This window comes from Calidris pugnax, unplaced genomic scaffold, assembly GCF_001431845.1.
Source record: "Calidris pugnax isolate Ruff unplaced genomic scaffold, ASM143184v1 scaffold32, whole genome shotgun sequence".
Taxonomy (NCBI): Eukaryota; Metazoa; Chordata; class Aves; order Charadriiformes; family Scolopacidae; genus Calidris; species Calidris pugnax.
Genome location: NW_015090783.1, coordinates 5,740,252 through 5,768,145, shown reverse-complemented (window position 1 = coordinate 5,768,145; position 27,894 = coordinate 5,740,252). Strand labels below are relative to the sequence as shown.

The 27,894-nt window shown below is 40.1% G+C and overlaps 1 protein-coding gene across 1 annotated transcript in view; it reads left to right on the top strand.

Annotated features, from left to right (window-relative positions):
* Window positions 1-27,894, top strand: part of GALNT9 (polypeptide N-acetylgalactosaminyltransferase 9) — a 154,883-nt gene that overhangs the window by 118,879 nt on the left and 8,110 nt on the right. The window contains exons 7-10 of the mRNA XM_014964888.1: window positions 13,343-13,528; window positions 16,904-17,041; window positions 19,484-19,579; window positions 27,024-27,191. Coding sequence (XP_014820374.1) covers window positions 13,343-13,528; window positions 16,904-17,041; window positions 19,484-19,579; window positions 27,024-27,191 — 588 coding nt within the window. The remainder of the gene's footprint in view (window positions 1-13,342; window positions 13,529-16,903; window positions 17,042-19,483; window positions 19,580-27,023; window positions 27,192-27,894) is intronic.

Sequence of the window (27,894 nt, the reverse complement as noted above, 5' to 3'; positions counted from 1 at the left end):
CCCCAGGAGGAGGATCTTAATTACAGGTTTTTCATCTGAAGTAAGCATTCCCAGTGAAAGCTGTGCTCACACATCTGCATCTTATGTTTATTAAGGATTTGGCACTTATTGTGTGAAGCAGGACGCCATTTGAATTCAATAATCATGTGTTGGTTGAGTGAGCAGGTGCTTATTCCCACCAGATGCACTTGTCCAGTATAAGCAGGTGATGATTTGTGGGGGTTTTTTAATATAAATTGCGTGTTTAGTTTGCTGATCTGATTTAAAGCGGGTGTGTGGGAAAGGAGGTCTGGAATTACTATAATGGTCTGTTAGTACTTCTGCTAGAGAACTATTTTTTTTCCTTATTGCTCACCTCTGATGTTTTATTAATTAACCTCCTAGAGATCAGATTTCAGTATAAATTCTACCTCCAGCTTGAGTTCTGCTAATCAGAGTACAGGAGAGAATGCTTTAATATAGTGTCACCAGCCTGGCTGGTTTCTGTACTTATGAGAGATGGGTTCACACTATTCCTTACAGCAGTATTATCTCTGCTGTACACTTAAAGCACTGAGACTTAGTGAGATTTATAGAACTATTAAGAATGAGCTATCAGGTATATCTCCTGGATGATAATATTCATTGTTCTGTGTTGGTACAACCGCTCCCTGGGGAAGGTCACGGAGGAGGAACAAGATAGAATTAATGCTTTAAAAACAAGAGTGCACCCCGCACCATCAATACCTCTGCAGGTCACAGCTGCCAAACGTGGATTTAAAGAGCACTCACAAGAGATGGAAACTGTCACAGCTCTCCGAGTGCTGCACATCCCGCGCCAGAACTCTCAGTGAGTTGTTTCTGCTCACTTCTGCCATTTTTTCCAGCCACGTTTCCCTTTCTTTCCTGTTTTTGTCAGCACTGCCCAGAAGATGGTTACGTAGCAGGGCTGTGGAGAACTCAGCACCTCTCATCTCATCTAGCTTCCTTAGAGGTCCTGGGGAACAAACATCTTCACTGGTGATGCTTCTCAGCTGCCTAGATGCTTCAGGTGCCAGCGCTTGAACAAATCAAGTCTTTTGTATGCCACCCACCAAGAAACCAACTGACAATGTGCCTCACCTGTGGTGGCTTTATAATGTGGCCTCTGAGCTCTGGGCCTGTCCCTGGCACTGCTTTGTGCCCGTAACGCTGAGTCCTTGCCACTTCTTGTAACCATGTTCAAAGCTGAATTGAAGCTGAGACACCAGATGTCTTTGTGGTCTAAAATATTAGTAATTAATCTGAGTTTCTAGTGTTTCTGCATTAGAAGAAGCTTTTACTTTAATAGCCTTTTTTTTGAAAGTGTTATTCTAAGTAGATCAGCAAGCTAAAATTTGCATTGTAAAAGATTGTTTTGGAACAAAGCAGGATCTAATGAGCATATAGTAAATCCCTTGGCTCTGCAGCAGAGTCACAATAAGCATAATAGCTCTCACTGAATGAATCCCTCGCAGCCTAAAAGCTTTTTTCTTTAAAATGAAATAGCAACCCTGCAGGATTTAGTGCAGACAATATGCAAAGATCACTTAAGGGGCTGTTGTGGAAAAAGAAAACAAATGAGGACGACTCCACTTAGGGTCCTTTGAAAAGACCCTTTGTGATCACTTCATTAGACAGTCTGTTTCAATATTTTCTTATTCAAGAATGACTTTATTCTAATGGAAGCATCAATAAATTCCACTCTTTATTCTTCCTCCCTGTGGTCTCAGCTAAAATGCCAGGAAGCATTTTATCATTTTTTGGCCTATTTACTGAAGGTTGAACATGCAGTAAGTATTATTTCTTTAGCAAAAGACTGAAAGTGTGAGCTAATGGTATTACACAAGAAAGCTGCTAACTCACATTATAAAATAAAATATAAATAAAAAATAAAAATACTTAAATACTTTAAAAAATAAAATAACTTTTGCCTTTTACTTTGATCCTGGCTTAGCTTAAGTAACAATTGAAGGGAAATGCATTTAGAGGTTCTGCCTAGTTTCAGGCTAATGCATTTGCTTGCCTGTTAAAAAAGCTACCTTTGAGTTACACGTTTGCTGCCTGCCCTTTCTGCAGAGTTAGAAGTAGTTTATCTCCCAGACATTCCAGGATAGGCACTCTAAATACTGTGAAAACTATTTCATTTGCCACTTTGAAGGAAGTTAGTTGAAATGGAACTGTTGGGACAATGTTGAGAGTTTGCCCAGAGAAGTCGTGGCATCTCCATCATTGGAGACATTCAAAAGCTGCTGGGACATAATCCTGGGCAACTGGCTCTAGGTGGTCCTGTTTGAGTGCGGCTGGGACTTCCAGAGGTACCTTCCAACTTCATCCATACTGTGATTCTGTAATTCAGCTGCCACATGCTGTATCATTTTTTTCTGCTTGGATTTCTTTTCTGAGTTCAAAAAGTTTAAATTTGAAATCTGGCATGATGAGCCGACCAACCCCAGAGGTTTCCGTTGTGAGTGCTTTAATTCTAGGACCTGGCTTTGGCAAAGGCTTTTAATTTTGCTTCTGGGTTGGATTATTGTTTTTTGCTTCTGGTCTGATTTTTGCTTTAATTTAGTCAGAGAAGATAATCCCTGTTCACTTGAGATACCAGATGAAAATGGGAAGGGGTTTGAAACATAAAACAGTTCTTCCCCTCAAAAGCTCAAATATTACCTCATTTGACCACAGATCCAAAGCCCAAACCTGAACCTAAACTAGATGCATACAGGCCCCATCTAAATATGACAATCTTTGGCTTTAGCTCCGTCTCAGAGGTGTGTTTAAACTAGTTCATGTGATGGTTTTTAACAAAATCTGGTCTTCTGTACTCCTGTTACCCATTGAGGAGATGAGTTTCTTGAAGAAAAGTTGATTTCTGAAGGAGCTGTTGCTTCATTAACAGTGTCTATAGGGTAAGGGTCTGGGTAGGGTAAGGGTGGAATTGGCCTCAGATCAAAAGCACAGTGTCCTGCTACATTATCTGAAGGACTGATTTTCATTAATACAGAGCCTTGTAAACCTCAATGGAATGAAACTACTCATGGGCCAAAGGCATATCATGACTAAATGCCAGTTACTATTTTTAGGCAAGACTTTCCAATAGGAAGTCAAAGGTTTAGCAAGCCATACTACAAGTATCGGCGTGGTTAATAGATCGAATGCCTCTCAGTTTGATCAGGCAGTGACTGAGTAGCTGAATGACTGAGGAATATACTGATCTTGACATATATTATTGGAAATTGAGACAGCAATGACAAGTGTGGTCAGTGCAGTTATTTTATGTGATTATTTTTTTTTAGAAAGTACCCCAGTTCTGTTCTCTGTGTGTTAGTTTTGAACTCTTGAAGAGACTTTTATGGGAGTGTTGTGAACACCTACACACGTCAAACAAGGCATTCCTGCTCTGACCTTCAGTATTCTTGCTAATCTTCTCCTGGCATCTGAGAGCGTGCTTCAGCCTGGTTTGGGCTGATGCTGTGCTCAGCTGATCTAGTCTTGAGCTTCTTCTAAGAGTGTCCAAGTGAGCACTGGACTATGTAACTGGACTGAGTATACTGGTTCTTGTGTTTCAGGAGAAGCTTCTTAATTGACTAGTCAGCATTATTTGGTGGTTTGGTGGAGGTTAGTAAAGCTCAGAATCTGGCAAAACAGGTATTTTCCTAAGAACTGAAATACTGCAGGAGCTCAGCTGCAGATTTTCTGATGTAAGCTTAACGTACGTATGTCTTTATCCCTTGATGAGACTTGAATTTAGAGGGAGATTTTCTCATGGTCTTTTGGGATAAGTGAGAAGAAACAATCTAAAGCAATCACATGACCAAGAAGTGAGAAATGAGGATGACGGGCTGGTCTTCAATACCATTTCATGTATTCCACATGGATTGCATTTTTACAAGGCCAATTTGTTGAATTTTAACAGCTACAGTATAAACAGTGTCTGTACTGACAGATTTGCAGAAATGACTGACAGTGGTTATATTGATTTGGGAAAAAAATTAGTAAATTTGTAAGAAGGCAGAAAATTATTCTCCTTAAATGTTTTCTTAAAGAATATGTTGTGAGGAGCGTCTGTCTGGGACAATTATCAAACTAAATTAGTAATACCAAATTACATTTATTTTATGCAAGGAAAAATGATTAGGGCTTGCAAAAATCAACATATCTGGTACTAGACCAGGAGAAGATATCTGCAGCCTCTTTCAGTCTTGAGGAGAATTCAGAGGAAGTAGAGTTATTACCTCTAGTCTATGAAGTTTAAGGGTATGACTCAAAGCAGTCTCTGTTCTGTGCCTGTCATTTATGTGATAGGAGCTGTTAACGTCTTCTGGAGCATTATGAGGTGCCAACATTTGTTCATTTGCTAAGAAAAACAAGTCTTTGAAAATTAAAAACTTGCCCTTAAAAAGGCTGTCCTTTCTCCCTATTCCAGTTCCTCAGTGCTTCCCCTCCTGTCAGACCCTAATGCCATCCCTAAGCAATGGTGTCAAAGTGGTTGATGGGAGATGAACGGTGCTTGTCTGCACCTAAGGTCAGCAATACAGAATGTACCAGCGGTTGCTATACACCATGCCTGCGAGGTTGCCTGCTTTGTTATTACCTTTTAAGTTGCCATCTCCCAAAATTCTGCTCCCCAAGTGCTTTCTGGGACTAACAGATCATCTCCCCCATCCTTTTCCACCCGAGGGACATGCTGACAGAGATCACGCCTTCAGCAGAGGGCTGAGCCACTGTCCTCTACATGGCACATGGTATGTTGCTGCAGCTGGATCAGCCAGGACTGGTGGAGTCTCTGGGCATTCTCCCGGTGCCTCTCTCTGGCAGCTGCCCCAGATCAGACAGGCATTCAGGGAACTCATGCTGGAAAGAAGAGATATCTTCATCGCTTTGCAGCCATGTGAATCCTGGGAGCTCGGGACTGGGAATGCGGAGCAGGCTCTAGAGCTCAGGGATGGTAGTCTGGTATCTGCAATTGAGTTCTCCTAACACCTCCTCGAGTACAGACCTGGCTGCATTTTGTCATAATTTTGGCCTCATGCTTAGGTCCAGCTGTGCTCTGCTTGGCTGTGAAACCTTCTCACCAGCTCCTCAGGGAACAGTCCAGCTGTGCTCTGCTTGGCTGTGAAACCTCACGAGCTCCTCAGGGAACAAGCCTACCAGAGCAGGTGGTCTTTGACCCATATCACTGCAGTTATAGGTGAACTTTCCTAGTGGCAAAAAAGAATTGCTGAACCACCTTGGTTTGGGGTTGATATTTTAGTCTTTGCCATCCCATTTAATGGTTATTTTAAATCCGTATATAAAGCATGGCCTATGCAACATTACATATGCAGCCAGCCTATGCGGTAGCGGTCTGGTCTTGTTTCTCTAAAGGTTTTTTGCAATTTCCATCCCCCATCACCAAGACATTTCAGAGAGTCTGGAATTTTCCTTGCAGAAGGGAATTCTACTTCGCACATAAAAATATCAGCTGCTTCCCTAGAAGTGGTTTTTTTTTTTTTCCAAAGCTGCAATATTCTTTATAAAAATTGTGCAAAATATGGGTTTATGGAGATTGGATTAGTGGTTAAAGTATATGGGACATTTTTAATATAATTTTATGTCCTATCTTTCCTCCCATAGCAGCTAGTCTATTAATTTATCAGACTTAGTTCTTTACACACAAAGTTTATCTTTACAGCAAGATAGCAGTTGCTGAATGCGAGTTTCTCTAGACCATATTTCAATTTCTTCATGCTTATCTATTTTATTCTGTAAGAGGGTTAGCAGGAGGGTTTTATCTTCTCACTATTGTCACATCTGAGATCTTAGCTGGCTTGAGGTTCTGTGTAACCTCTAAGGAATATGTGAAGGACAACCTCTAAATTTGCTACTGTAGAGCCACCAGAGAAATTTAAGAAACGTGCATCAGTTGAGTGTCTCATTGCAATAACATTATGGTCCCATTTCCTTTTTTGCTCTGAAAGCAGTTCATCTGTAAATATTAGAAAACCTCGAGAGAACAAAACTAAGAGGTCAAACTCCAATCAATTCTAACAAATTTTAAAAGCTAATCAAGTATGTATGAAATAATTTTTTAACTTTCCTACAAAGAGAAGGTGCCCTCTTGAATCTGCCATGAAACCTCACATTAGATGACTCTGCAAGAGGATCGAACAACAAACCCTTTAAGTCTATAGTAATAGTTTTGTGAAAAGCAGCTAGCTTCCAAGTGTTCACCATTGGGACAACTGAAGTATTAATAAACATAAAGAGGTAATACTAGTTTCAAACATACACTAAAGACTCCTATGACTGCATCTGCTCTGTCCTCAGTATCTATGCTTTTGTCTTCAAATGAAGTTCATGCTGCATGAGACAGGAAAAAAAAACATCAGGAGACCCCAAGTGAAATTCAACCTTTCAAAATCACTAGTCCACAAATGCTTCTGTGCATGGGCAGCTTTGCAAGCAGCAAGAGCAGAGGGGGGCTCTGTATTTACACATGTTAATAAGACCATCCTAGTGACAGAATTAGCTTTTATGTGTGAGGTTTTATCACGGTCCCTATGTATCTGCAGCTTGTCTATGAACTGCTGTTACCAGGAGATGAAACTAAAAAGGCAGGGATTGTAATAGAGACAATGTCATCATCAGTCAAGCAAGGACCCTTTTGGGTCCTGTAATTTGCAAGCATTGGTCAGAAGTTTATCCTGAAATGTTTGACAAAATATATGATCTGTGGATCTTGAGATGTGATTTCCTCTTTTTTTTTTTTCAATTCTTTTTTTGGCAGCTGAAAGTCTCTCTGATGTAAGCTGTTTTGTCCCAGTGTGGAAAGAGTTTAATTTTTTTTGCTCTATAACTGCACCATTAAATAGCACAGGCTATTTTGAGAAATGAGAGTTGGGACTTTTTTAAACCGTAATTATGACTGTCTTTAAAGATGATGATAAAAATGTAGTTGATGAACAAAACGAGACCACATGATTAATTTTTCCACATGACGTGTTTGATTATGACAGCTCCCTACTTTCTAACAGCTTCCTATGTGAAGTGAAAAACAGAGAGAGCACTTTATGTAGCCCATCTGATTAAATACGACTCTCGAGTCAGCACTGAGAATACGTGGAAGAAAGAATATCCATAAAACCCCATTAGAAAAAAAGGAAATGTCAGGCTATAAATTACTTTGAAAAATCGTTTTTCAGTGAACTATGTAAATTGCCAATATCAGAAAGGCAAGAACTGCAAGTCTGCTATGTTCGTGCTATTTTTTTTGTTTCTAGAGAGGGCACTAGAAGAGTTGCCACATCCATTAAGGACTGGAGGATAACTAGAGAGCTCTTGTGTTTCAGATAGAAAAGATCTTATTGGCGTGGTTCAAATTTACTTCGAAGAATCCTTCCTGGCTTAGACCTTTTTGGGCTGTGGCTGACTGGAAAGAGAAGCCAAAAGTACACCGTCCTCTTCCTGTGCGTGTTTTTAATGTTAGGAGTTATCTTTGACTTCTTCAGAGTAGGAATCTTCCTGTAGCTTTGCTGTACGCATGGATTTTATTTGACACAGGGTGTTAAAGGAGCTGAGATGGGCACAGTGGTACCTGCTTTTGTGAATTTACTACCTGGGTTGCGTGTCCTCATGCCCTTCAGATATTGCAACTCTTGTCAGAAAGTACTTGGACTTTTTTGTACCTTGAGGAACGACAATTTAATCACTCTGTCAGAACCCCTCATTTGGATGGTGTGTCACAGTGATTTAAGGCATCCTTATCTCCAGGCCACATGCTCTCTAAGAAGGACTGGGAGCCCACAGGCCTCCTCCAAGTTTGATGAGCAGGTCTTTGAGGCTTTTCCAGATGATAAATTAAAACAAAGATACTTTTGTGGAAAAGGCTATGCTTTGACAAAAATTTCTAAGTGGGAACAAATATCTCTCTTTAATGTTATCGAAAGATTGTGGTTTGCTATTTTTGAAACAAAGTTCTAGATTTTCAGTTTAAAATTGACCTTTCAGATTGGAAAATGCTTATATTGAAAAAGCTTTTAACACTGAACAGATCTTCTGGAAGTCATTAGTATTCAGATTAAGAAAAACATTTTGGGGGTAGTTTCGGGGGAGAAGGAAGACGGAGATGACAAAGAGCCTATGTTTCAACTAGTGAAAACATTTAAGATTGATGTTATTCTTGACAATTTAGGTCAGCAAAATTTCTGAAATATGTGGAAGTTCTTTCATGGTAGGAAAATCTTTTCCAGTTCTGCCGTAGGTGTGTGTGTGGGTAGTCTAGAAGACATCCGTCTTTGGTAGGCTTTGCTTTGAAAATTGAAGAAAAACTGAGATCCCTGACTTTTAAGAATTCCCACGCTGGGATATCATAAAACAGGGATATCTGAGCTGCTTTAAAAACTCCTCTGTCTCTTCTGCTGCCTTCACACAGAAAAGAAAGTCTGAAATCTGAAAGGCTACTTCTATGAAGTGCTGCTCAGGTGGAGTTCAGAACTGTTTTTGTAAAACTTCAGAGTCCAACTCTAGCTTAAGGGTTTCGTTTCAGGGTGTGCTGAACATCCAGCTCTGAAGTGCTGCCTCTGGCAGGAACCACTGCAGAAACACCAGGTGACATGCTCTGCTGGGCACATTAGAAATGAGGGGACCGGGCTGCCACATGCATGTTTTAAAGCTGGTTTTTTTCCATTTTCTTATGGCTGGAACATGTAGACAGTGATTATTTCTGTCTGCAAAGGACCACTGGAAGGGCCGTAAGCTCCTGGAAGCACAATTGCATGCTGTAACAGTAATGGTCCCTTCTGGCTCACCTCCAGAGAGCTTGCTAACTATGAAAAATGGGCTCAAAGTCTCAGATTATTGCAAATTTCATTAATTGTTTGCTCTTCTATATTAATAGAGAGCCAGACTAATCCCAGCTTTCTTGGAGAAGCGAGCCAATGTTTACTCAGGTAGTTTTACAGGAGGTGGAGGGCAGTTTGCTGCACGGGGCTGGTTGGCTCTGTGTTGGAGCGGCCGTGGCACCTGAAAACTCACAGTGTCACACCAAGGGATGCAACTGGGGTGTCCATTAAAAGAGGCTGTGGAATTGTTGGCAAAGGGTAATTGAATGGAAGCAAATCCTTCCCACCCTCAAGTCTTCTTTCTACTGTTACATGTTCTTGGATACCTCATCCCTCCAGCTGCTTGTATCAAAGGTGCATTTGATGGAAAAACTAGTTGCAACAGAGAGTCTGAAGCTTTTCTTTTTCTCTCTGACTGAGCACCGAGGTGTTTAAACTGCAAAATTCACAGCAGGATACAAAGTTCTTAAGGATCACGATCTTTCTTTCCAGTCTAAGTTTTCTAAGTTAAGAGAGTTAACTGTTTCCTCAGCTGTGCCTTCATAAAATGCCATTCTCATTTTTACCTACTGATTTTGCTTTTACTGAGATTATTTAATTTAGTACAAATTATCATGTACAGTTGGCTTAGTGTACAAAAAAAATGTCGTACATAAATTTGTGAGCGAGATGTTTGTGGTTTTTGACTGAAAGAATGAATAATCTCCAGTATGAGTTACTTGCAGACTGCAGGCACTCCTTTCTCCTGACACTCTTAAAGCATGCGTAAGAATGGCCACAAAATACTGGAATTTCATTGCTGTTTTTGGCATGAATCACTTCACTCATTCATCTGTGAACATGTATTTCCAAAGAACAGAAGAGCTGAAGGTAACGTGGGGTGCGTTTCGATTCACAGAGCAGCGGGTCCATGGAGAGTGAGGAGCCCTCCCTGTGACGGGGGAGAGCGCGGGAGCTGCAGCTGTCCTGGTGCAAACACCCCCACGAGTATTAAATCCTGTGATGTTTTTGGGCTCTGGCACTGACCCAGCAGGGCAGGGTGCTCTTGGAAATGGGTCTCACCCGCAGAGCTGGAGGCTGCATCAGCAATGTTCTGTGTATAGAGAGCCATAACCGAGGGACTGATTAGCCCAGCAGTCCAGCCAGCTCCACATCCTGCTTCAACGGGGACCAGGCTTGTTCTTTCACCTTTTTGATTGATGGAATTTTACATTTTACTTTGCCTCACCTCCTTTCTTCATTCCCAAAATATCTGGATTTTTGGTTAAAACTGATGGTTTTCTTTTATGTTTCTTTTTATGTTTCCTTGGTAGTGGTGTTTTTTTGTTGTTGTTGTTTGTAACTATGCTTCATTTTAGGATGCTAATAATTTCACTAAAAAAAAAAAAAAAGTTGTTTTAAGAGATATTCTGGATTTTATGGGTTTTTTTTAGGAAACCATTTTTTTTAAATCCTATTAAAAATGATAGTTCGGATCTTCAGCAACAAGTACTTGTAGGAAAATGTATTTCCTCAGAAAATTTCTTCTTCTTTGGCAAGAGTTAAAGCACAGAAATTTATTAGCCTTTTTAAATTGTGAACCCAACCTGCATTCAGAGAGCTTTGGGGATGCACAGTTTAGGTCATGGTGGACAAGACGCTGTCTCATCTCAGTTTTTCTTTGCATAGAATATGATGTCTGACTGACTACTGTATAATAACCAGTAAACACTTTTCTGTAGGACAGCCATATCTCAGGTGTACAGGAATTTCTAATAATTAGTGCCAGTAAATCACTGCAGCACAAACCACGAACATTATCATTCCATTTGTAATTTACCCCTGATGTGGGTACTTGTTCTTCTTAATACTTAATATGTCTGTTTATAGAAAAGTTGATTGAGATAATTAGCAGTAAAAATGCTAAGGTAACACAGCTACGGTAACATTTATATTGCTATCAGTTTTGTTTATAGCAGCCTAAAGAGCGATACTGAAATTAGAAATTAACTACAATTAGCAAATAAATTGAGTGTCTCTTGGAATTACTTGATCATGTCTTAAAACGTTGCACAGTGTGATGCTCGCGGAGGCGAAGCCACGTCCCTGGGCTGTAGCAGCTGTGCTACAAGGAGCCACAAAGCAGAAGCCCCTTTGCTTCGCCGCCGTTGCTTCTGATCAGCTGGAGCCACCTCCATGCCCTGCCCAGGGCACCTGTTGATGCTCCTTCAGCGGAGCCTGGGCTGTTACCCCACAATGCAGGTTTGACAAGTGCATGCTGTGATGCCAGAAAGAGTTTACTATTGGGGATTTGCCTCTCTTGGGGGAGCAGAAGGCTGAACATACTTTTCAGTGACGTCCACCCTTGTAGGGAGCATCTCAGACCCTTCAGCTTCCACATTCTCAATAAATGAGCCTCAAAACACACAGTTAATTTTGGCATCTTGGTGCGAAAGGAATTACTTGGGTTGGAAATGTGGTGTTATCCCAGAAGATGAGTCATAGATAAGGAAGTTGGTTTCGTCTGATTGCCTGAAACGTGACAATTTGGAGGGACTCAGGGCTCATTTTATGCTCAGGTAGAAACAGTTTGCTTCCCATAGTGAGGCACTCTTAAGAACTCTGCTTGGTAAATGCCATATAGATGCATGTAATTATTTTTCTGGCATAATTTCATAATTAGATGTGGAAAGAAATGAGTTGTTTACTACTGTTAAAATGGGTCATTCAATACCATTTTGAGGATTAAAAGAGAGGAGAATCAACCAGTTTTGGGGGCAGCCACCGACTCACCTCTCTCTTATGTTTTGTGCAGTAAAACTTTCCTCATTCTTTCATCCTTCATTGTATTCCAGAGACTTCTTGCAGTTAGAGGCAGACGGGCAATGGTTTTCTGAATCCCGCTCGTCTTTCAGTTCTGTGTCCAGCAGAGAAAAGGGGCTACTAAACCTCCCCATCTTCTTGAGTCAGACACAACTCTTGAGTCTTCACCTAAATCTCATATGACTCTTCTTAATTACTGGGATCTTGGCTGGTTTCGGGTGCACATGCTTGATTGTCCTACTGAAATGCTTTCATTTTGTGTAAGACTAAGTAGTCATTGGGCTGGAAAGGGAGAGGACGAGCTTCACTGGGTACTCAGCAGTGCACTGAAAGGGGGTGGGGATGCAGAGTCATGTCCACGCTCCGTTGAACAGTAACTAATCCTGTGAAGTGAAACAGGAGGCGTTGTCTGGCCTGAAAAGAAATGACCCATAGTCCAGCAGCCGTGGCATTTATCTGGGATGTGGAAAAATAGTGGTGACATGATGTACGCGTGGTGATACACGAGGATCTGACTGCCTCCTCGCCCCACACAGTTCTTGTTCTCTGGGATTGGAAATCCCATCCTTACCCTGGGAAACATTGCCCACTGGTGTCAGGAGCTACATATTCCCAGAAAAAACAAGTCATCTGGAGTAAATTCGCATCTTCATGAGAAGCAAAATTCCCTTCCTTATTTCCTGGCTGTTTCCTTCCTTCTTACTCTTCAGCAGATTTTGTCTCTTTAAAGAGTAAAATGGGGGCTGTGTGGTAGGGGAAAGGAGGGACTGAATGTCAATGTAAAGCAGTCGAGGGGGCTGCAGATGGGGCGGTCACACCACAGTGCAAATCCACGCTGACTGCTGAGCACTGAGATCCTGGCTGCTGGGGTGAGCTTTATCTGGCCCAAGGCGGCTGCTGCCTTTTTTTGTTGTGTTTTCTTCAAAGCCAGGTGTCCGAGTTCCCTGTGGATTTCATCTGGGGAGAATTTATTGCTGATAAATAACTGTTTGTGTTGAATTTACAGATGAGCTAAACTGTTTCCTTTAATGTTGCAGTTTAGTACCTTTTTCTTTTCAGGTTTGCATGAGCGCTGGCATTTGAAGGAAATAAATCTGTCTCTCAGATAACGTATTTGCCCTTGGTACCAAAATATATAAATAAAAATTACAAGGTCATTAGCCATATCAATAGAAAGAAAAATGTGCTGTGCATTAAGTAGCTGACTTCCAGAATGGGTTGGGCAAATAGCAGTATAATAAAGTGTACTGCTCATTTCCCCTTCTGATCATGAAAATCAATTAATTCCTTTCCTTTTTGTAGCACTTCCCCTTTGCACTGGAAACCCTCAGCACATGTCAGTCCAAATTTACGAGCAGTGTGTTTTTCAACGTATTTTATTTATCAAATGCAAATTCCAGTGGCCAGTGATTTAGTACAGAATTGTTTGGAAAGGAGCAAATAAATATTGACTAAAAAAGCATTTATTTTTTTTTAAAAAAAAAAAAGCTCAACTGGAGGAGAAGATTTTATCTGCTGCTTCCCAAGCAATTGATCTTTATCCCTGAGATGGCAGGTTAGGTGGAGAACTGCCCCAGTGTTGTCCTGCAGCTAATCTTGTCTGGAAATGAGCTCTTCGTGCTCAGTGAAAGGCAGACTTGGAAAGCGATGGATTATTGCTTATATTTTAATATCTTTTATTTATGTTGGCTAGACTATAGTTTTTCCTCTGACTCCCCCAGGTCTGGCAGTGCGGAGGAAGCATGGAGGTGTTACCCTGCTCTCGCGTGGCACATATTGAACGCACAAAGAAGCCCTACAACAACGACATCGATTACTATGCAAAGCGCAACGCCCTGCGGGCCGCTGAGGTCTGGATGGATGACTTCAAGTCTCATGTCTACATGGCGTGGAACATCCCCATGGCAGTAAGTGCGGGTCATGCTCTCTCCTGAACAGAGGCAGAAACACGAGTGGCTGTTCCTAATTAGCTCTTAGAGGGGAAGGATATTGCCCCAATCCTAAGCCCAGGGGGAGGAGTGCTTCCATGCTGCTGCCTGCTTCAGACGGAGAGTTCTGCCATCTAAACTTGCTGCCTCGGTGTGAGTTTTGTTGTGCGCACAGGAGCAGTGACATAGATTTATAATTTAACTAGAGCACGATGTTTCAGGTTTATGCGCTTCCTCAGAAGTCATCATTAATTTGGGATGCCATTAAACTTTGAGGTGTTCATATGCTACAGTGGTGAGGACTACTGCAGAAATGTCCATAAATATCATCATCCATCGTGAGACTCAGTAGAACTCACCAGCATAAAAAGCGAAGTATGCAATAAAGGAATCACACATTAACTAGCTTTGTCTACAGGCTGAGAGTCGCAATGTGGACGCGTTCTGCTTCTTACTGTGCATACCAATCGTAGATGGCATATGGGGGCCTCTAGGAATCCATGTAATATAAATATTAGATAAACTGTAGGTTCAATTTATCACTTTATTCTGTAACTATATCACATGCTCCGTCTCCACTAAGCATAATTCTTGGAGAGAAGAGGTGTATGTTATATCCCAGTCAGGTGGAAGCTGACTGCTGCTGTATCCTTTAGTGTATTTGCATCCAAATTATTCATGTGAAGAGGCACAAGGAGAGCAGCTGTGGGGATGCATACTCTGTTCTGTAGGTAACCATGGGATAGTTAACCCTTATAGGAAGGGTTTGTTCAAAGCTGATTGAAGTAAATGGAAACAGGAATGTTGCTGTGAGAACAGGAAAACATGCCAACCCAGCAGTGTCTTTGTGAATATTCAGTTATGACCTAAAGTCCATCAAAGTCACAGGAATCTTGTCAAAAACTTCATCGGATTTGGTCTGTGTCCTAAATAGCTACTTGTACTTTGGTGCCTAAGTAATATATCAAAACCTGTTTTTGTTTATTCCTTTTGTAGTTTTTGAAAATGCAATTTTTCGTTCTACTCCATGTGATCACTGAATATGTCAGATGTTCACACATGTCCAAATTTCACTTTCTGCTGCTCAGTGTTAGACGCTCTGAGCAAGGTCTCTATGAAGATGTGTTTTGACTTCTTTTGGCATGAGAGGTAATTGCAGAGAATTATTTTGCCATAACAAAAGGCAATACTGCATAACTTCTTTCCCAAACAAGACCCCTATGGCAGTGTCTGAGTTTTTAGGGATATTTTGGCCCTGTCTCCATCCATTTCATGTTGACAGTTTCAAATAGGAGATGAAGCAGTAACCTTGGTAAATTTGTTTGCTTGATGCCATCTGCAAATGAATTCATAGAAAAGACAAGATATTTAAATAAGCATTTACACCAAAACATAATTTCCTTTAATCTCTCTGAGATTACTTATTGATGTAGTTTTCTGCACTGAGCTGTACAGCAGTGCTTTAAAAAAAAACACAGGCACATCTGCATTAAGAGACATAAAATCAGCAGAAGTACTGAACATTAAAATTTTCTTTCTATAAAATAAATTGATTGATAAAATGTGCGTCATAAAAATAACCCCATTAGCTCTCAGGAAAAGGAAGCCAGTGTTAGTGTTCACAGAGTTATTCCACTGTAGTATTCAATCTAGATGACTACGAAGTGCTGTACTGTTATAACCCATAAGAAGAACCTGCTGCAGAACTAGAAACCTCAGTGCCTGATTAAAAAGAGTATGTCCACGCACTAAATTCTGTGGACACCTCATTCTTGTACCATGGCACTGTAGCCCATACATGATGAGTGCAGCAAACCCAGGAGTCAGCCCAGCATTTTCATAGCTGCTCTTGAGTTGTGTAGAACCAGCACTGCAAACAGGGCTCTGTCAACTCGTTTCAGAACAGGGCAAAAAGGAGGAAAGTAAAATACGTGTTTTCTCCTGCACCAAAACCTGTCCAAATGAACCCTGTCATGACTCGCACCATCTCTTTCACAACTCGCTCCCAATTATTGAGGATCTGTGCATAATGTGTATCTTGATTAGCAGATGATCTTTGGACACATCTGCAAGATCATATTCCTACAACCTTTGGCAGCAGGTCATCAGCAGAGCTTTATTTTAGTTAACCAAATATTTGATGTGCCCCTGCTTATTATCTATTCCTCAACAATTTTAGTGATAAAGGAATCTTATACTGAATGATTTATCGTACCGAGTGCCTCTGAGAATTGCTCTCCTTCCATGTAGCCTGAAGTAGTACGTAAATTAACATTCATTTGAATGGATGTTGCATAGAGAGCCCATGACAAAGTGTGCATTAGCAAGTAGCAATGAGCACAGTAAACTCTTTATGTGGCAAACAGAAAAACCTGTTCAGTATTACACTTGTATTCTCTCCTGAAAACTAGGCATCTGTTGGGGATTCTAATAAACCCTGAGCTAAGATTTGCTGCTGTCTTGTAACCCTACATTAGACATAGTTTGTAAAATGTACAAAATCTTTCTGGAGGAAATGTACAAGGGACTTAAGACAGATCCACGCAAAACTCCCCAGTTTCAGTCCATTTGATTGATAACAATGTCGGAAAAGACTTTTAGATGAGGTAACTCTTACTGTCTTAATGTTGAACTGTGGTAGTTTACAATGGTGTAAATTAACAGACACTAACTCAGCACCTGGCACTTTTTAAATGGCTGGGTTTGATTGTATTAATTTGATTCTTCCAGCCTGTGTTTATCATGGGATTTGTATTCTAACAGGAATTAATTTCTGAAGTAGAATTATAAAGAAGGTTTTGAGTTTAACTGTATTTTATGACTCAAGTCTGTAAATGAGCTCCAGTTCCAGTAAAAACTGAATGCTGGTCTATGCAAATGTTTAATGGAGCTTAATGACTTTTTGAGCAGCTCTGCTTTGAAGTTTTAACAACTCTGTTCTGATCTCATTTACATTAGTGAATACCCAAGGCTGTTCCTAGAGTAAACCATGATCAAGCTGCCATATCTTAGATCAGAATTACTGCCTAAATTCCTAACAAATTTGAAAGCAAAGGAGTTCAGGTTTGATTGCAAACATTTAGAATTGCTGTATGTAACAACATTCTTATTGTATTCTTATTATTTTGATTTATGTTTGTGTTTTGCTTTTTCATTATCCTTCTTTTTCCACTGACTTCCATTAATATTTATTGTCTGCTCTCAACAACAGCTGTTTGATGAGCTGCTACTTACAAAAGAGAACGGAGAGGGGAAATACGGTTTGGTATACAAAATGAACTCCAATTTGGTTTCAGTAAAGAAAACAACCGTAAAGTCAATGCAGTGAGATTTCTTTATTTTTCTGCTTTGTAGAACCCTGGAGTTGACTTTGGAGACGTTTCTGAAAGAATAGCTCTACGACAGCGACTGCAATGTCGGAGTTTTAAGTGGTACTTGGAGAATGTCTATCCTGAAATGAGGGTTTATAATAATACAGTCACTTATGGAGAGGTACTGTATGTCTTTGAAAATACATCATGGCTGCATTAGAGCAGTCCTTTCATCTTAGTGGTGGGTACCAGGATGTACAGGGCGATTTCAAGTCAGCACAGTAGTAGCAACAGAAATGCCCTCACCTGCTTTTAATCAACATGAAGCAGCGTGGCTTTGAGAAGCACCGTTCCTTTCACTGGAGTACATCAGATGAAATCATTCTCACTAACGATGATACGCAGCCCCTGTGGGGGTTTAAAATAGAGCATCTCTGAGAACATAAATTTGAGGTAATCATTTTCCCAAATAGGATGTCACAGACATCATCAAGAAAACATCAGCAGTCAAGAGACCTAAAATAATTACAGTTGAGTTTCCTGAATCATTTTTAGGTAAAGAACCACCCCTTTTTGGGGTTTTGCCAAACTATTTGAAGGATTACATTCACTTTATTAATTCTTTTTTGCAATCCTCCTTGTTCAGGATAAAAAGCTACATAGCCTAGTTCAGATTGAGGTGAGGCTACCATTTGGCAGATCTTTATCTCATCATGAAAAAGCCATTAGAGGAAAAACAATTTTGCTGCTTTGTGTTCAGATTCCGTATTTTAATTTACACTTACATACCAGTACTGAGTAAGACCTTGGAACACCTACTCGAGGTAGCTGAGTGGATAGGTTACTTAATCCGAACAAAATGCTGGATCCAAACGGCTTAGAATGTGTGGTTTCGGTTCACTCAGTGCCTGGATCATTTCTTTCTCTGCTGTGCACAATCAAAACTCCCACGTACGCTTGACCCCAATCTGTAAAGAAGTCAAAAATGCCTTCTGCAACGCTCTATCACGTGCCTGTGATATAAGGACTGCTGTCACTTAGGACTGTGAGCTGGGTGAGGTTCTAGGAGCTGTCCTGCTGATACTGTTTTTAAGATTCTGCTTTAATTGTCTACTCAAACTACAATTAAATCCGAAGGCAATATATTTTCACACAAGACAACTAAATGGACATGCTTCCTTTCTGTTCCATTTGATTGGTTTCATATAAAAATAAGTCAGGCACTTCAAATATTGATACAAAGTGCGAGTTTTATTGCATAATATCACTTTGCATCCTAATATAACTATTCCAGGCGGTAACTGAGGAAGGACAGTAAATTCAACAAGAGCTATTAGTAACTGTCAGCTCCGGGAAGGCTGTTAACTGCGAGGAGCATTGGCAGTCCTGCCAATGTTGTGTCAATTACACCAGCCGGTTAGCAAGCCGGGCTCTGAAAAGGAGTTTGTTTCTGTTGAGTGGTCGCACAGAGGGTTCTTGAGTCAGACAGGAAATTTAGTGATGCAAGCATCTAAGTCATTAGCATGTATAATAAAATGGAGCCACACAAGCTATTTAGCAAGTATAAACTGGCATAGTTCCCTTTCAGTCTTACATGCCTATAATGAAAAAACTAGAGGCTTCATCCTAAATGACATCGAGCTTGTTATCAAATACTTTCTCTTCTGGTTATTTTCCTGAAGGAAAACGTCTGGATTTTAGTGAGTTTAAAGGAAAATAAATGTATCGAGTAGATGTGAAACAGATTGAAACAGTAGTAAAAATATATTTCCTAGTGACTCAATTCGCATTTTTTAAAGCTGTGTCATAAAACTGTCTTCATCTTCTTTAGCCTTTATAGTACCTGAGTCATAAAATAAACCACCTGAAAATTAACTGTTGGTGAGTCTCCTTATCCAATCAGATTCCCTGTTACGCTTGTACACTATAACATGAAGACTTATTTACTGATTTTTTTGAGATCACATACAGCAACTATTTCTATATTTTAGGGGTGGCCAGACTTCATAGTCTAAACCAAAACTGACCCATTGACTGTTTAAAAATGTCCATCTAAATAACTTCTTGTTTAAGATACCTGTAAAATTCTTCTATGTCCGAAATATGCGTGTGGTGCTTCTAGCCTGAAGAGAAAGGCAGGCCTGAAATTTCACAAGGGCTCCAGCCTAATTTTATAGACCTGCAAGTTCTTCTTGTCTAGGGAGACACGGGAATTTTTTTACTTCACATCCAGTGCCAATCCTGAGCAGTTCCTATGCCGTTTGGTGAAGTCACATTCTCAACAAATAGGGTCAAAATTTATATTTACACAAGGGTAATCTGGAAAATAATTTGGCTGGGTTTCTTAGAGTAAATTTTATGATCCTTGAGTAATTGCTGAAAATATAACTCTGACCTAAAGTCTGGAAAGACAGCAGTTTTCCAAATAATGTCTTTTCCTGGGGCTAATTCACTATTGGCATCCTGTCATATCAGGAGAATAAGCACGTGTTTCTCAAAGAAGAACAGTTTTACTTACTAGTTGTTTCAATAGCTGTAGCACAGCTAAGATTTAGCTAGATTGCACTTGGATCATAACAGATTAATTTCTAATACAATTGTTTTCTTTCTGATCCGGTTACAGGTGCGTAACAGCAAAGCTAGTGGCTACTGCTTAGATCAGGGAGCCGAAGAGGATGACAAAGCAATCCTTTATCCATGCCATGGAATGTCCTCTCAGGTAAACGGTTAAAATCCCATAATTAATGAGAAACCTTTAACTTAAAAAACTTTTCAGAAGAAACAAAAAGTAATTTTCTGCATTTGAGTTGAGTTTGGCAGTGTATTCCTGAGTTGTGAAGGAAAATATCTGGAAAATATCTCCAGTCTTTTTGGGTGCCCTTTCCAAGCTTGTTCAGTGTGTGAATCCATACATTGAAGATGCCAGTAAAGAAAACAGAAGAATCATGATAATTTGTTTTAATAACAGAGAGATCCACTGAAGATTAATGAATTTAGACAGGTTGTGTGAGTGAGCAGCTCTTCTCATTATGACTTGACTTATTCTGGAATAGTGCCCCTTTAAATCAAATGTTTGTTGGTCTAGTAAGCTCCGACGCAGAAATGATTTAGCAAGCTGCTGCTGTGATTCCCCAAGTAGGCAAAAAGTTAAGTACATACTTAACATCAACTTCAAAGGGAATTAAGAATATGTTTTACATTAATACTTTTCTAAAATAGATTTTTTTGTCAGTCCCTGTGCATATTATTATTTTCTTACAGATGTCTGAAGATTTTGAAATTACATTTCTTCTTTCCATGCCTATAGTGATGTTACTTGTTTTTTAAATACAAGTTGGAGACTATTTAAATCCAGGACTTAAGCTTCCTCTGAAGTATAATTCTAGTTTCTTTTGAAATACCATCAGAATCAAAACTATGTTAATGAGCATTCTCATGCGTAAATAAACCCTGACCTTATCATGGACTTAACAATTATCTGAAGTTCAGTAATGCATTTATTGATTTGGAGCCCTGGCTTGTACAGCACCCTGGCTTAACGTGAGTCACAAAATATAAATATTGCCCATTGTGCTTAATTGCAAGCTGGTGAAGAGTCATACCTTATTAGAGGAAAGGGAGATAGACAGTAATTGCTGCTGACAGAATGTCCACCTTTGGCAGGATCATTATGGAACATTTGACTGACACTTTCTGAGTAGAGATGGAAGGAACAGCCTTTGAGTAAGGTAACAAAATAGTGTTGCTTAATTAGATGTAAATGAGCTTTTCAAGAAGACTCTAGTTAGAGATGTCAAGGCAGTCAGTGAGAGTTCAGTCTCTTACTCCATTCTAATTCTGACCAGAAAGTTGCAAATTGAAGTACTTCCAGAAAGTCCCTTTGCAACATCTAATTTCCCATCATCATGCTGGCATTGAGAAGAATAATGAAATAAATGGTTCTGACTGCAATTTATTTTGCAATTTAAGTCCTTAACCTACTTGTTTGTCTCCATGGCTCCTGTTTCATAGAATATGCTTGACTTCCAGAAAAAAGAAAATAGATGAGGGCATAAGTTACTATGAATTTATTTGAAGGGATGTGTGATGTGTCCAACTTCTCCTGAGAAGCTCTTGTACATTTGGGGCATAGAGTAGTTCGCCTCTCAGCATCCAGCTCTGACTAATTTTTTCCATTAAGGAACAGGTCATTTTCCTTTCAGTAAGATGTAAATAAGTTGCAGAGTAGATGATGCCTTTTCAATTGCAGGCCCTAGACTAGACACTGGGCAGCTCTTCTCAGGTGCAAAAAAACGATATATGGAGCATGCACTGCCCAAGAAGTTGAAGCTGGGTAGTGACCGGTTAAATCACCTCTGGCTCCCTTCTGCTACAGGTCTTCAGCATCCTGTCTACCTGCATTTTCTGGAAAAGCCTGAAAAGCTGTTTTTAGACTTTACATTGCAGCCACAAGCTAGAGCCCTTTTGTTACTAGCATTGTATAAACACACAGAAAGTCACTTTTCCCAAACTCTTAAAATACAAAGCATCCCCTGTGCATGAGAATTGTAAAAATATGGGAAAGGCAAACAGTTAATTTACCAAATCATTCTGCAGCACTTTCCATTTCCTTTTTTTTTTTTTTTTTTTAAAAAAAAGGAAAAGTAAAAAAGTTTTCATTGTGTAAGAAACACCAAGCAGAAGGCAGAGGTGATGTTTTGTCTAAGTTGAGTATTTCACAGACAAGCATGAGCTGGAGCCGCTCAAATGCAGCCAAGTTAATTAATGATTACACAGCTGGAAGACTTCTATCATCTCACTACAATTTACAAAATTAATTCAGTATGAGAACCACAGCTGTACAAACCCTAATCGAGGATATTCAAGCACATAGCATGAAAGGTGTTGACAGTGAGCGTTTTAATATATTAAATAAACATTTTTAAAGCCCCATTTCTAATCAGCCTGGGCGAGCATAGTTGTCTGTTACGTTTAGCTTTCAGTTTCTGGCATTTTTCATCTTGAGCATAGGGCATGACATACCCCTACTGAGTTGAGATTTGGGTTAGTTGTACATGCCTGCTGAATATAAATGAATGTAAACATGAAACTCATTTTCACCAGTTAGGTTATCACTGGTGCTTGGTGTGTCCTACTGGTGTGAAAGCCTCTCGCTATTCAGCTACAGTCTTGTTTGTTTTTCACACTCTTCAATTCTGACAAGCAAAATACTGATGATTTTAGTATACACCTGGTTCCACTGAAACCAACAGAAGTCAGTCAAGTGTTTAAAGAAAGCTGCGGTAGGAATAAGATTACTGTTCATCTGTGATAAAATGTTATTTTCTTCTACTTCTTACCCTGCTATTTCCCTTGCATATTACACACCTCTGAATGGTGTTGTCCTGTGTTACCAGTGAAAAATGAAACCACTCCACCCTTACTGCTCCATTAACAAAATACCTTTCCCTATGTGTATTCTCAAGATCCGTTTTTACCATGATAAATCACATCTTTTCAATGACATCACCTTTTAAATTTCTTTATTCAAACAGGGACAAGGTCTTTTATGGATGCTCTGGAATGCATTTAGCCTAAGCTTACATCAGTTTAGCTTAATGAATTTGAATCAAGCTGAGTCGGTGTAAGCTAACAGTTAGGAATATCCAAACAAGGTTTTGCATCAGTCTAACTTAATTCCAAAACTCGCTTTACAGAAAAGTAGTGTCATTTTTATATGTGTTCATCAGATCTGCAGTTTGAATCTAATCCCTTCCAGGAAAAAAGGTTTGCAAATACTGCCGGGAGAGCAATAGGAAACAGTGCAAGGCTGGAGAGAATTCAAAAACAAAGCAATATTTAGGGGTCTTGAACTGCCTGCCCTCTGTGTGTGGCTTGGCTTGTACAATCACCTGTAAAAAGCCCATTGGTTCTACAACACCGCATAATACCCTTTTGTTGTAAAATGAATTTTAAAAAATAGGGGAATGGGACGGACAGATGACACAACCCCCAAAGCTGAATGCGTTGTTGTGAAAGCTTCTTAGAATGACTACAGGACACGGAGGTTTTGAACCATCTGAGAGCACTTTCACAGCCTCAGTGGAAATACTCACAGTCTCAGAGTCCGTGTTGAATGCTGTGATGTGGAGGTGATTATACAGCATGTGAAAGAAGAGGAGAAGTTAATAAAATGGCATCCTGGGATAGAAGGGCCCCAGTGAACAGCCTCCTTCTCCGCCTCCCTCTCCTCCCTTCCCTCGGTGAGAGAAAGAGGAGGCTCTGCAGTCTGAGGGCGAGAACTCCCTCAGCGTTGAGATCAAGCAGAAAGAAGGGAGATCTTCATGTTCAGATTCCTGGAGCTCGCAGCTACACAAACAGATGGAATAAGAGCAGATGAAAGGCTTTACTTAAACTGTTGCTTGAGGGCAGATATTTAACATTTTGCCTGGCAGAGCTATGGCTTCCCAGAGCTGCACACTGGGTAGCAGCTCTGACTGCGTAGAGCAGGGCAGTTGAAAGGGTAGTTTGTTAACTTGCAGGAAGCCGTGGGTGGGATTCTGTAAGAAACCTGGAAGTTTGGTAACCTGCGGTCTGTTTGTCTTGTGGTGACAAGTATTCCAGAGAGTGAAGGTATTTCAGGTTCCTGTATGGCTCACCATTTCAGTTTTTGTGTCAAGTTACAGCTTACTTTAACCTGCAGGGTTGATGGATCATTAGAGATTTCTTTTTGCTTGGAGAACAAGAGCGAGAGAGAGAGGGTTTAAATTTAGTGTGGAAAGCTACCAGACCCACAATTGTTTGTTTCCTACAAACAATTACCTGTTGTTATTTTGTGCTTTTTTTTCCACTTGACTGGAAATTAGCAGGATAGATTTTCTGAAGTCAAATCCTTAGTTAAAAGCTGGCACTTATCACATTGATGCTCCTGGAGAATCGCTCTCCATAGGCAGCACCGCTCACTATTTTTGAACCAGATATGGTGGCTTTGATAAACAACCTTTGACATCTTTTCCATTCTGCTCAGATTTCTGAATGTTGAAGGGAAAAGTATCCAATGTTATCTTAGGTACAGCAGATAGTATCAGGATTAGATCTTGAGAATTTAATAGAGCACTTGGCTTCAGTGTCGTTTCTGTGGATCCTTCAGCTCTTCTCATATAAAAGAGAAAAACTGAGTGATAGTCCATCCGCATGTATGTATAAAACTGTTTCTGTTCTGCAGCTTGCAGTGGGATTTGTCGATACCTAAGACTCTCAGCCCAGCAAGACTTGCACAGACTTTTTTTTTTTTAAATGACTGGGATTGAATATTCCTTAAGAAAGGGAACTTTAACTTTGTAACTGTATCCTGCTTTCTAGCTTACAGTAAAAGCAACTTATTTTAATGCTATTTTCTTTTCACAGTTTGTTGTCTCTAGAAAATAATGATATGAAGTCTTTGGATGGAGATTAAGCCCATGGTATTCCTTTTGTCTCATCATTGTACAGATAGCAGTTTCCTGCACCGAGCCATCCCTGACCCTGTTGAGCTGTCGCACAACTGCCTCTGTCCATAGTGGAGAAAGTTTATAATAAAGTTCGTGTATCTTCCACTTCTAAGACCTAAGCAGAAATGGTACTTTCTGCTTTGACAGGGTTCTGTGTAACAATGTCTTTCCCAAACACACGGCTACTGCTGTGCAGAGCACATGCAATACCAGCTATTGAGATTCTAAAGACAAAGAATGTTTTAAACCATTTTAATATTGGTACAGAAATTGCTGCTCATCTTAAACCACAGCAAAATTTGTTCTTGTACTACAGAGCAGTAGCCCATCATAAACAGTGGTTCTGACTATATAGAGAAGGCAAAGCCAACCAGGTTCCTAGGTGGTATTTTGGGATCTGCAGAGGTATAATAAAAACTGCAAGATGCACACATTGCCCAGTCACTGTAAGCTTCAGCCATGCCTGCAGTTCATCTGAACTCTGCTGGATGCCCAATAGACACAAGAAATGTGAAATACACAGAAAAGTTTTACTTTTTTCTTAAACAAAAAAAGGTGGTGGGTTTTTTTTCCATCCTTTATGTGGGAACAAATAACAAAGGAAGTTAATTTGTCTGAGCTGGCAGTACATTCATGTTTTGAATGACTTTCCTTGAGCTTCTTTTACCCTGTACCCTTATAGTGAAAGGCAAATAAAAAAAAGTGCCTCGACAATGACGTTGTTTATACCATGGAGCATCCTCCTGTGGTTATCCCTCTGCTTCCTCTGATGGAGGCTCTGCCCTAACCCTGCGCTTCACATGGTTGCTCTGAGCTGAAGTGGCAGGTGGGGAAATGAACACAGAGTTTGTCAAAGGGCATCTGGTCGGGAGCGAGTAGACCACACTCTTTTTACCACCTGCAAGATATGATTATTCACAGCGTGATTCTTCTGAGGTTAATAAGGATGGCTGTAGAAAGCTAGACTCTAATTTGAGGTTTTTTGATTGACTCTTAATGATATCTCATGCAGTGGTCAGTAGCATCCAATAAGTGTCAGGCGCTTCTGACCTTCCTTCCCTTTCTTGTTAAGTAATTTCAGCCCTATAACAGCAATAAGGCCAGACAGGCAGTGAATTTCCTGGGTGATAATTGCATTTCTTCAGTGGCTGAGATCTTCACCCCGCAGCATCCTGCCTCACAGCATACAAGCCACGTAGCTGACTCCAATTCGCAGGTTTTTGGCATCTGGGTGCCACACTTTACTGCTGGGGAAAGAAAGGCAAAATGTTGTGCTGGCGTAATGACTCTGGATTTAAACACAGAAGTGAGAGGTAGATACGTCTGATTTGACATATTGACCTGTTGCCAAATTTTCATTGTGTGTTGTCACTTCAATGTGCTCTGAAATCTCCCTCAAAGAGCTCTCCCTCAACTGGCTGGAAAGTAGCAGTAATTAAGAGGACTACTTATTAATTTTGGCAACTTATAAACGAGGACTCCATCGCTATCATAGTTATCTTGGTGCAACGTGATAGAGTGAGTTGACAGAGCCCCTTTTTCCTCTAAATGAGCATCCCAAAACCACCCTTAAGGCTTTGAGGCTTTATTAGAATACAGATTGAAACAAATTGTAGTAGAGAATAATCAGATCTGGAAGAGGCAGAATAAAGGGTTCCGCTTACAGAAAAATACCACCGTGGAGATAGAAAACACAATTCTCTTCCATCGCAAATCTGTATTGTGACAATTAGTCCTGATGGACAAGGGCCTTCTACAGATTTTCTATATGTCCGTAAATATTTTCCCTTGGTCCAATATTAATGTAATGAAATATATTCTGGCCCACTGAGATTACAAGAGACCAATTTTTTTAACTCACCTTCTACATAGGGATTTTTTTTTTTCTTGAGGGCCATTTTACTGTGAATGACTTCAGGCAAGTGAAATCATCACTTAAAATAGAAGAAAAGTTAAAAAATAAAATTACACTTTTGTAAAAATTAACTTGAATGATTGTGCCCACTTAAGTTAATTTTATTTAGAAAAAACCCTACCTCTAAAATAATAATGGCCCTCACCTGAAGCGTCTAATTACAGCTAGGAGCATTTACCACATGACTAAATTGTAGAACAGTTAAGCCTCACACAAAACTGAAATATCACTGTGATTCCTTATTATGTGGGCCTGAAGCATATGTTAGCAAATTTGCTGTTATTACCCTTGTGATTTCTTTTTTTTTTTAAATATTTTTTGGATACTGGTTGCATGGTTGGATTTTTTCAGTAGCACTTATTTACAAAAACTAATTAGACTTGTTGCTATCAATAGCCTCTAACAGAGCTCTTAAGAACAAACTGCATGGCAAATTGACATCGTGTCCTTGTTAAATCAATTCCTGCTGAGTGAGTATGATTTACATATTGATTCCTTCACTTTCTTGATTGCCCTTTTGCAGTGAAATAGTGGGTAGGGAATGGTTGGGGGTAGAGGTGTGAAAGAAGGGAATATTGTGTCCTACTTGAGCCCCCATGTTGGTAAGACGAGTTTCCTAAGCTTTGCCCTTGAGCAGCATGTGCCAGACCAGGAAGGTCCCGACGCGCAGGACAAAGGGCTCCTTGCCAGGAGTTGGGGCAGAAGCCAGCAGGGGCTGCTTCGTGTCCCATCGCTGGAGTCCCTGGGTCTGTACCAGAGGATTTCCCTTTTTTCCACAGCTCGTCCGCTACAGCTCGGAAGGCGTCCTGCAGCTGGGGCCACTGGGCTCCACGGCCTTTCTGCCCGACTCCAAATGCCTCGTTGATGATGGGAAGGGCAGGACACCGACTCTGAAGAAGTGTGAAGATGTCCTGAGGCCAGCACAGAGGTTCTGGGATTTCACACAGGTACGGAAGAGCTCAGGGAGCCTTGCGGAGATAAACTGGGAAGGAATGCTGCTCTAGATAACTGATGAAAGACAGGGAGGTCTTTAGAGGTGAATGCTAGGAATTCTACCTTATGCCTTGTAGAAATAGATATGTTTTCCATAGGTCATGAATATCCATGAAATTTCTTATGTTGTTACTAGGAATTCTGGTGTGTTCTTTCTAAGAATTTTTAGTTATCCTTTCTTGGAATACTCTTAATTTCTGTAGAGATTGTTAAGAACATATTTGTAATTTTTTTTTTTCCTTTTGAGTGTCCAGGAAATTTTATTTCTTGAACTTCTGGGATTTTTCTAGTATTTTTCTAGAAATTTTTAGATCTAGAGCTTTCAAATAATTTTTAGGAATTTCAAAGCTATTCATACAGTTTCTGGGATTTTTCTGTATCTTGGGGTCTGTAGGGATTCTCCAGTGCTTTTTAGCGTTTGTTCTAGTGATTTCTGGGGAATTTTCTAGCAATTCCTAAGAGTAGAATTATCAAGGAATTGTTTTGGCACTTTGTATGGATTATCTAGCTTCTCCTAGGGATTTCTAGCACTTTCTAGGGACTTTTATCACTTGATATATACAGAACTTTCCAGATGTTTTATAATCCTTTCTAGGGATTTACAGGTCTATTACTATTTTTCTTCTAATCTTTTCCCCTTTTCTGCTCTTTCTTCTA